The 9,498-nt window shown below is 38.9% G+C and overlaps 1 protein-coding gene across 3 annotated transcripts in view; it reads right to left on the bottom strand.

The window, feature by feature from the left end:
* IKZF1 (IKAROS family zinc finger 1) overlaps nt 1-8,713 on the bottom strand; it is a 57,593-nt gene extending 48,880 nt beyond the window's left edge. For all 3 annotated transcript variants that reach the window (XM_054164085.1, XM_009906546.2, XM_054164084.1), the window contains exons 1-2: nt 8,664-8,713; nt 1,167-1,286 (exon numbers count right to left, since the gene is read on the bottom strand). In XM_054164085.1, coding sequence (XP_054020060.1) covers nt 1,167-1,286; nt 8,664-8,703 — 160 coding nt within the window. In that variant the 5' untranslated portion in view covers nt 8,704-8,713. The remainder of the gene's footprint in view (nt 1-1,166; nt 1,287-8,663) is intronic.
* Between the last annotated feature and the right edge of the window lie 785 nt (nt 8,714-9,498).

Consider the following 9,498-nt stretch of genomic DNA (forward strand, 5'->3'; position numbering starts at 1 on the left):
TGAAGTGGTAAATAAAGTGAAGATGCATAAGATGCTGCATTCTCTACTAGCTAGTGATGGCGTTTGGAAATAAAGCCTATTCCTAATGCTGACACTATTCTGCTGTATTAACTTGAATTAGTTACTTTGCCCTCTGTGCCTCCCTTTTTACCTACCATCCTTTACTGGACTTTGTTACACAATAAACATTTACAGGCACTTGAAATCTTTCTGTAAACAGTATTCCACCCTCACTCTCTTTCTTACAACTGGAATGTAAGAATGATGATCAATACATTCATTTGTGAAGAAGCAAACATTTTTGATAGTTATTCCTCTCCTGAAACATTTTTACCATATATGGCACTGATTGCAGCATTCTGGGAGTCATTGTGCTTTTTTATTGTGTTGTTGGGGTATTTTCCTTCTTCCCCCTGCTACTAAATGACCATTGTACTCAGTTAATATCATCTGGTCTTATTTGGTGGACTACATGTGAACTGATGCATGCAGTAGTCAGGAGCACTAGTCTTCGGTGCTGAGTCTGGGATCCCTATGAAGAATCAGCATTTTGCAAAACCATCTCTAGACAATAACTTATTTTAATCAGTTGTGAGATTTTACCTAGAAGAACAAAATTTGAGTGTTTCCTAATGTTGTTGTAGATTAAAAAAAAATCAAGGCTAAGTGAATATCAGATACTGGAAACTAAAACACAAGCATACTGTGTGTTTTCTAATACAGCACTTTTTGAGAAATCTGAATAGCAGATAACATTCAAGATAGCATTCAAATTAATAAAAATAAAATAAAATAACACCTGAGAGTTTACTGAATTTTTATCAGACCTGAGTTCAGATAATTTTGACCTGGAACCACATACTGAATTCCATTTTCTATGCAGAATGAAAACCATCTTCCCTGAGGAGAATTTTGTGCAGTTGTGTTTTAGAAATAAGATAAATAGTAGGATTTTTATAACTTCTCTGTGGATGAAAAAGCTTTCTGTCCTTCAAAATACCTTTCCCAAAGACAAGATTACATAAAACCCACTAAGCACCTGAGTAATCCTGTGCTGAGCAAGATGAAAAGGCACAGGAACTGTGCTTGCATTGTAACACTTTAATATTACTGCCATATTGTATTATGTAGTAATATTTCTTATCAGAGTGGACTCCTCAGCTTACCCAAGATTCTTTCATTCTTAGCAGTCTGCTGTCCTCCAGAACTGGTTGAAAGGTCTTCTGGTACAGGCATAGGTTCATCTGCATCATCTGGGACATCACTAATTGGAGGACTTTCCTTTCCTAGTAGTGAAGAAAGTAGCATCAGTTTGTCATCAGAGTGGCATCATTTAAAAACAGTACTGTAAGAGGAACCAAAACCCAAATAAAACTTAACAAAAAAATCTACACACCACTAAATGCACAGCATTATTAGGACCAAAACTTGCCGTTCTGCAGAGCAAATTTTTTTTTGATTACTATTTGTGACTCTTCTACTGAGGCCTGCAAACACAGTTATCAGTCTTACATTTCTGGATATCTGCAACACATGTGGCCATTTTTCAGCTGTTATGCCCAGAAGATCCAGTGTAGCCAACAGAGACTGGCAGATTAGAGAGGATACCAAATGGCCATCTTTTGTAAAAACTCCTCTTTCTTGCCCTAATGCCCCTTGAGAACACATCCTTGAGAGAACAGACTTTGATGACATAGTGAAGTCTAATCCATAAATATTCTGGGGCTGTAACAGAACTATCTGAAATTAAAAATTTATTTCAAACTAAAAATTCAACTGTATCTTCAGTAAGCTTCACTAATACCCACAGATGAAGCTTTGGCTGGTCCTTCTGCCTACATGTAATTAACTGTTTCTAGCTCCCTAGCTCCTGGAATTTCAAGATGTACAATTAGCAGATGGCAGTCAAAATATAATTTCAAGGGTTTTATGGTCTCTTCTTTGTAAAGAGGAAACAAATCTTAGTATCTTGTGTACAGAAGGTTTTGCAGTAAGAAAAAGGTCTGGTGTTTTAATAAGTGTTGTGGATCTGTTAATAGTGTAGAATGCAATACAGTAAGGAAAATACCCTCTTGGTAGATTCTTCAATTCCAGAAATGTTGAGTTTTCTTGTTTTAACTCTCAGTCACAGCATACATGTCCTGTCCACAGTACTACCCCTGTTTTGCAGAGCTTCTTTTAAAATTACTTCACACATCCGTAACAAAAGCATGCTTTGGAAACAGCTACCAAAAGACTTATCTAAGTGATTAGTTTCATTGACTATTACTAAAAAGCTGGTCTTTGCATTAATTGCAAAGAACAGAATAGGCCCAGAGCATGATTTAAAACCTGTGATGCTCATATAAGACCTTTGTCTCCAAAATGGAGATGTTACAAATCTACACTGATGCAATTTATTAGACTTCCTGTGGTAATCAGCACACTAGCAAGGGCAGTAATTTCATGGCGCAAAGGCCTAGCAAATTAGTGGATTTTTCTAATGAAAATTCCCTCATTAACACAGAAACATTAATGAATTCTGAAATAACTTCTCAGAAAAGGAAAATTAAAGCAAATACAGCTTACTTAAGCGACAACAATCTGATGATGCCAGTTATGCATTTGTCCTGAAAGAAGAAAACAGTTTCTTCCCAACCTCTCAGATGGAGCAAAGCGTCATGCTCTCTGATTTATACTGACCACGACAGGCAAGTTTGAGTTATATCCAGATTAGCTGGTTTGGATAGTTTGCACAGGTCTAGGTTTAAATGAACAAAATGAGTGGGTGACTGTGTTTCTTAATGATACATCTATCAGACTGTGAAATAATCTCTGAACAACAGTGGTGAGAGCAGCATCAGGTGAACCATCTAAAGGAAGAGTCTTGCACTGGCAGAGAATGAACAAGATGTTTCCTCTCCATCTTCTGTGGGGTATTCTTAAATGGGTAAAATAACACCCACTGGATGGAGTGCAAGAATGAAGGTCAATTGCCTAGACAGAAATGTAGGATTATGAATGTTACAGCAAAAGACATTAAAAGCAGGAAGTAAATTCATTAAAACAGTTTTTGTCATTCATTGTTTAGCTCGTTTTTGAGATAATCCTGCCCCATTTTGGGAGGGATGCAAGGAACTTAAAGAACTTGTCAGCAACTTTCCAATACAAGTCCTGTCCTACCAAACTGAAGTGTCTCTTACAGATAGGATGCATGGGTGAGGAGAGAGCTGAAATATTTCAGCTTTTTTCAACACTTCCCCTTGTAACAAAACAAAACCCCAGAAATTTAATTGAAGGGCAAGAGGCAAGAGGCAGTCTGGTCAGAACCAGCTCTCTTGACACTACATGCAGGTTAATGGAATTTGTTAAGAAGTAATAGTAATCAAAAGCCACCTGCATCTTTCAAGGTTCAAACTGTGCTCCCAATTACAACAACACAAGTTGATGATTTGGCTTAGTCTAGATTCAGAGAACACTTTTCCTAAAAACCTGAAGGCTTTCTTTGGCTACAAACCAATATGAACAAGTAACAGCAGACCTATGAGATAACAAATAGCAAACAAATAAAAATTCTCTTAGTGTGTAACCAGGCATCCCACAGTAAGCAAACTAATTAGGATGTTTGAAGATAAGTCAAAGCAGCTTTTTGGAATAGGAATCTGTTAGCAGATCAGTACTTTTGCAGTTTCTGAACTGTTTGGTTCACTAAACAGGTATCTGTCTTCCACTCGTGATATTAATAGCTGTTTGCCCAGGTGGCATGAATCAGACTACGTTCTTGGACTCTGTGAGGTGAAAGCTGTGGATCTGGTACATTTCTCTCTTTGCAGTAGACTGCAAAGAAAAAGCTTAGTAGACTTGGCTTGAATGACTCCTTTCATATAACTTGATTTCTTCCTGCTACACATGATAGACAAATCCCTGCATGCAAAAAGGCAGGGTAAAAATAGTGGATTTAAAATTGGTATCTTTGTTGAGCTCTGTGTCATGGATTCTAAACCATGATACTTGTATTTCATGCCTTTACTACATCTAAATTGTTACACCATGATAAGTTCATGATTGCATGGCAATCTTACAGACATGCAATCTCACTAACACCCTTTTGCCAATTAATTCAGAAATGGAAAGGGGGGGGAAAGAAGGGAAAAGTTTTCCATTTGATTTCTAACAGGCATGTCCAGAACAATAACTGGTTGAAGGGTTGGAGCTAAAAAGACAACCACCTAGTAGCAAGTACTGTGGTAGACTATTAAAATAGCATAGAACAAAGAACCACAGACTTATTCCACTCTCATTTTCTATTTTTGCCCCAAAATAAAAAGTGAAGCATAAACAGTACAATCTAATCTTTGGGCAGGAGTGTGTCCTCCCCCTCCCTCCCCCCCAAAAATATTTATACCTGACATACCAAACACGAAGGACATGGGAGCTGTATAGGTGAAGTTCTGGCACCGATACTTATTCATGGTGTCCTTGATGAAGTCATAAATGGAGATAACTGCCTCATACAATGTATTGTATTGTACGATATATTGTATCATACAACCTCTCAGTTTGTTCTGAAGCTCTGAGAGATAGTCTCAGACTTCAGAATAGTGCAATTTCTGTATGAAAATTGTCAAAGAAGTGTCTAGCCTATTAAAGGTAACTTGGTAACATCCTCAGCTTCTCTCAAGTTTCCTCATCTCTGCCCTAGCAATACAGAGATATGAGGAAAGTGTGGAAAGGAACAAGATTCCCAGTCAAGTGAGGTTTTAGGCATCCTTTATTTCTACCAAAGTCTGTAGCCTGGTGTTTCTTTAACATCTCCATTCAGTTCTGAGAGCAATTCAGGATGGTGCTGCTGGAGCTATGACTGTTTGAAAGAAAGCCAGGGCAGGATTTCTTACAGAAATCTCACCCTCTACCCTTTCACAAACTAATGCTGGATGTATTTAATACTTAACAGTTATTTTCTATGAGAAAAAAATAGAATCACAGAAGACATACTGCAAGAAATGCAACCTACACATTTTTCTGTCTCCTTTTCGCTAGTAGAACCTCAAACCTCCAGTGATGAGAAAAGAGTTGCTCTGGGACAGGAGCCGGGCTCTCAGATAGGAGATACCAGCCCAGGATACACTCATTTCCACCTTCCCAGCACCCAGAAAGAATATCAAAAGCAAAAGTTTTCTTTCTGCATTTGCAGAGTATGGCACAGCCTGGTCAGAGCTAGGGATGCTTTTACGTTAGATGTGGAAACACTTGTGTGTTTTCTTTTTGCACCTTCCTTAACTGTTGGGCCCTAGAACTGAGAGAAAAAAAAATAAATAAAAAAGAATGAAAGAAAGAAAGGCAGGAAAAATACTGCTTGTTAAGTAAGATACTATCTGTGTTTTCTTACTCTCTTGTATGGGTGCCGGATACTGTTTGGTTAAATGTATGTCAGCTCTCTCTTCATTTCAGAACTGCAACTGCTTGCCTCATGAATTATCACTTTCAAGAGAAATATAAAAAATGTCTACTCTGAGCCAGTCACACAGCATTTCAGTTCCTCCAGGAGCCATCCATGCCTGGATTCCCGAAGCGGGAATGCCTATGTGCACACAGCATTTGGTTCACTCCCACTAGTTTTATACTCTCTTGACTCTCTTGAGTCAGCTATAGCTGCATAAAGCTCACAGCTTTTAAGCTGAGAATACTTTTCCTAGAGACCTGTTTAGTTTCTGGGTTCAAGAACAAGTAAACAAAACAAAATAATAAAAGGGCAATCCATACAAAACAAATGAATCCCCCAACCTGATTATATAGGCTCAGAAAGTAAACTACACCTCATAAGCATTACTCACAGAGCACAAAAAAAGAAGTGTTTTTCAGCTGAAACTGTGCAACTGTCTAACTGGTTCCCAATATATAGTAGAGCTCCATCACCATGTGAGGAAGCACCCTAGAAGCATGTAAAATTCCATGAGCTTGAAAAGAGAGGAAAAACCTCCTTTCTGGATTCACCTGCCTGTGAGAAAGAAGTAGGTAACATCCCTTTGCCATCAGGTGGTCATCTACCTTTGAGGTCTAGTAAGAGCTTACAAAGAAGCAGTATCTGCAGAACTTAATCTGAGAACTTTCTGTTTCCAGAAGGCTGAGTTCACACACAGCTCAGATCATAAATGAATGTAAATCAGCAAGTTCTTTCTTCGGTCAGCTGTTCACAAATCCAACAGCCTGGTACCACTCACAGCCTCGGCTCACACAAAGTCCTAGATGCTCACTGAAACAACAGCAGGAAGACATCAGAGGGTTGTTGGGTTTTTTTGGTGCGTAATCTCTTTACGTAGGTCTACCTCTGGTCAGAGGCAAAATTCAGAATATGGAATACAGAAGTAACCAGGTTGGAAAAGACTTTTGAGATGATCAAGTCCAACCCATCACCCAACACCACCTAATCAACTAAACCAAGGCACTGAGTGCCTCATCCAGGCTCTTTTTAAACACCTCCAGTGATGGTGACTCCACCACCTCCCTGGGCAGTCCATTCCAATGGCAAATCACTCTTTCTGTGTTGAATTTCTTCCTAACATCCAGTTTAAACCTCCCCTGGTGCAATTTGAGACTGTGTCCTCTTGTTCTGTCACAGGTTGCCTGTGAGAAGAGACCGACTTCTTACTTATTTTTTTCCCCCCTAAGAGAACTCTTACCATAGAGCACTATTCTCTTCAGCTCAATTTTCTAGAAAAGCTAAACAGCACAAGAAAGTACTGCAGTGGTTCAAATCCTGGAAAACCTTGAGAACTACAAATTATATACATATGTTATGTATATATTTACATGTACACAAGCATTTAAAATGGCAAATCTCTTGCAAGACTTCCCTCTTGAGGGGAGAGGCAAACCATAAGGAAGGCAAAGTGTGTGACTTTCTAACCTACTCCTTGACTTAAGCCAAAATTTCCCACATTGTTCCTCCCCATGTTAAAAAAATAAATAATAAAAAAAAATTGGTAGTAGTTGGCAGGTGTGGCACTCAAATTAATGCCACTGTGAAAATACCACAAAATTAGGTGTGAGTATCCAGAGGAGCCTGTGCTGCTGCAGAGTAATAGGTCAGTGCTCCGGACTCCAGGAGCTCACACAAGCAGGAACGGGTTTCTGCAGCAAGCTGTGGAGCTGGGCTTGAATTGTGATGCCTCACACTGCTCCAAACAGATCCACAGCACGTTGTCTGCATAGATGATTAAAATCCTACTGCTTTTTCTGCTAGGGCCACACATGCTCCAAGCACAGCATGTATAGGACAGGTTTTATTTAATTCACAAACTGCTTCAGCATGTGACAAAACACTGATGTGTAAGAATATCCAGTCACAATGTTAGGACTGTTATTTGAGGAGGGAAGCAAAACATGCCTCCACAGGGATGACTAGGATGATTTCCCTGCAGTAAGTGTAACTGATAATATTCTGTTGGCATGAAGGATTAGTATGATTTTACTCTTTTATGACAGAAAATGTCTTTGATTTTCAGTTTTCAGATGACAAGCTCTGAATTCCAATTTTTAACAAAGTGAAAAAAAAAAAAAGAGAGAGAGAGAAAGAAAATTGTGTTCCTGTATTTCAGGAAAACCCAGTAGCCACACACATTATCCAGACCTTTATGACCGCCAATAGCTAGCCTCCAGATGCTGAGTTGGCAGTCCCCAAAAGTTGCTTCTTAAGAAAAAGCCACGTGTCCAGGTATCTGCCACTAGCAGCAGTGATGGACTGTGGTGCTCCAGGCTGAACAGTGAAAGTGAAAACCATTGCAGCTGCCAACATATTAGGAAAACAAGGATATAGACTAACTTGTCCTTTTTCAACTGCAGAGGCATAGGAGTACAAACATGAATAATCTTGCTTAGCCAAGTTTTTAAGGAAGCAATTTCTAGTGAATTTAAGAATAAAACTTCCCATAGGAATACCAACATGGGGTTAGACTGCAAAATTGTAACCATGCTATCACAGGGCAAACTTCAGAAACTTCTCTGGTTTTTAAAATTATTTGAAATTCTACCACCCTTTAAAAAAACACACAACAAAAACAAACCAAACCCCCAACAACAACAAAATCAAACAAAAGAAACAAACATAAAACCCAACCAACCCCCCAAGAACATTAGATGTCTCATTACATTCAAGTCTCAAACAGCTGTTCTTTTTTTTTTTTTTATCCTTTTTAAAAAGTATTTATAAATAAAACCAAATGCTCTGGGAAAAGTCAAATAACCCTATGTGGTAAATACAGTTTGTTTGCTTTTAATTAGCATTTGCCCCTTCCCACCTGGCGAACTCCGTTTGCTCTACATTTGTTTTGTCGCAATCAGAATCTTGCCCCCAGAAGAAAGAGCATAAACATGCACCCAACTACGCTTCAGGGATAGGCTACTGCAGGCTTAACGCAAAATTACAGCTATGCTTCCATACTCCTCAGATTTCTTTATTTACCTAGTTCCTTCTGAAAAAGCCATGCACTGTTGGGATTCATATCAAGTGCTATCATGAATTATATCCCAATTCCCACTCTGTTTCTTTTTTGTGGGTTGTTTTTTTTTTTTTAAAGACCCAAAGAAATTTTATTGACACACACACACACACAAAAAGTACCATGCTAGAAAGATGAGCAGGAATTAAGGATTTTCTTTGCAGAATTATTTGTTAAAGACCTCACCTGAAACCTGGGACATATCTTGAGCCTCATCTGTTTCCATTTTCCTGAAGTTACCTGAGAAGAGAGGAAGAGCATTAAGTTAATGCGAAATTGCACACACATGCACACACAGAAAAAGAAAAAAAATACAACAACCCAACCCCAACCACACAGGGGAGAAAGAAGGGAGAAGAAAAAGAAAACCTTTTGCTATTTAACTGTAAGATTATCTGGGAAAAATAATGTATTTTTCTCTTTATTTCCTCCCTGCATTCTTGCTGGAGTATCAGACTGGCACAGACCTTGATCCTTTTAAAAACAGCATTACAAAGATTTATAAAAATATCATTACAAGCACAGGAGGACCAAATTTGTTATTTATTGTTAATTTCCTACTGCATAATAACCCAAAATGCAAACTGACTGCAACAAAATTAAGCAGAAAATTAAATGGCCCTGGGTCATTGTAGGCACAGAATTCATTCTCTTGCTTGATCCATAGTTATGTTCTTTCTAATTTACTGAGCATGCATCGATGAACCTTGAGTCAGCTTGGTGACACGCGTACAATCAGCAATCAAAAAACGAAGCAATTTGCTGAAGAATGTCTCATTTACCCAGGCAGGGCTGCATATCTGAGCAGCAACCGCCACTACCTCCATTAATAATGAATACACCTCCAGCCACAGCAGATGGGCAGAGCAGCAGCTTCAGGCTTTTGCCCCTTGCTTGCCCAGGAGCCCTTTCTTCAGACCGCACCAGACCAGCAGTGTGCGAGGGAGAAGTACAGCTCCCCAAAATAGCAAAACAAGCTCAGGAGAGAAAGGGAACCCATGCCTTCCTGTTTTGCTAACAG

This window comes from Dryobates pubescens, chromosome 9, assembly GCF_014839835.1.
Source record: "Dryobates pubescens isolate bDryPub1 chromosome 9, bDryPub1.pri, whole genome shotgun sequence".
Lineage (NCBI taxonomy): Eukaryota > Metazoa > Chordata > Aves > Piciformes > Picidae > Dryobates > Dryobates pubescens.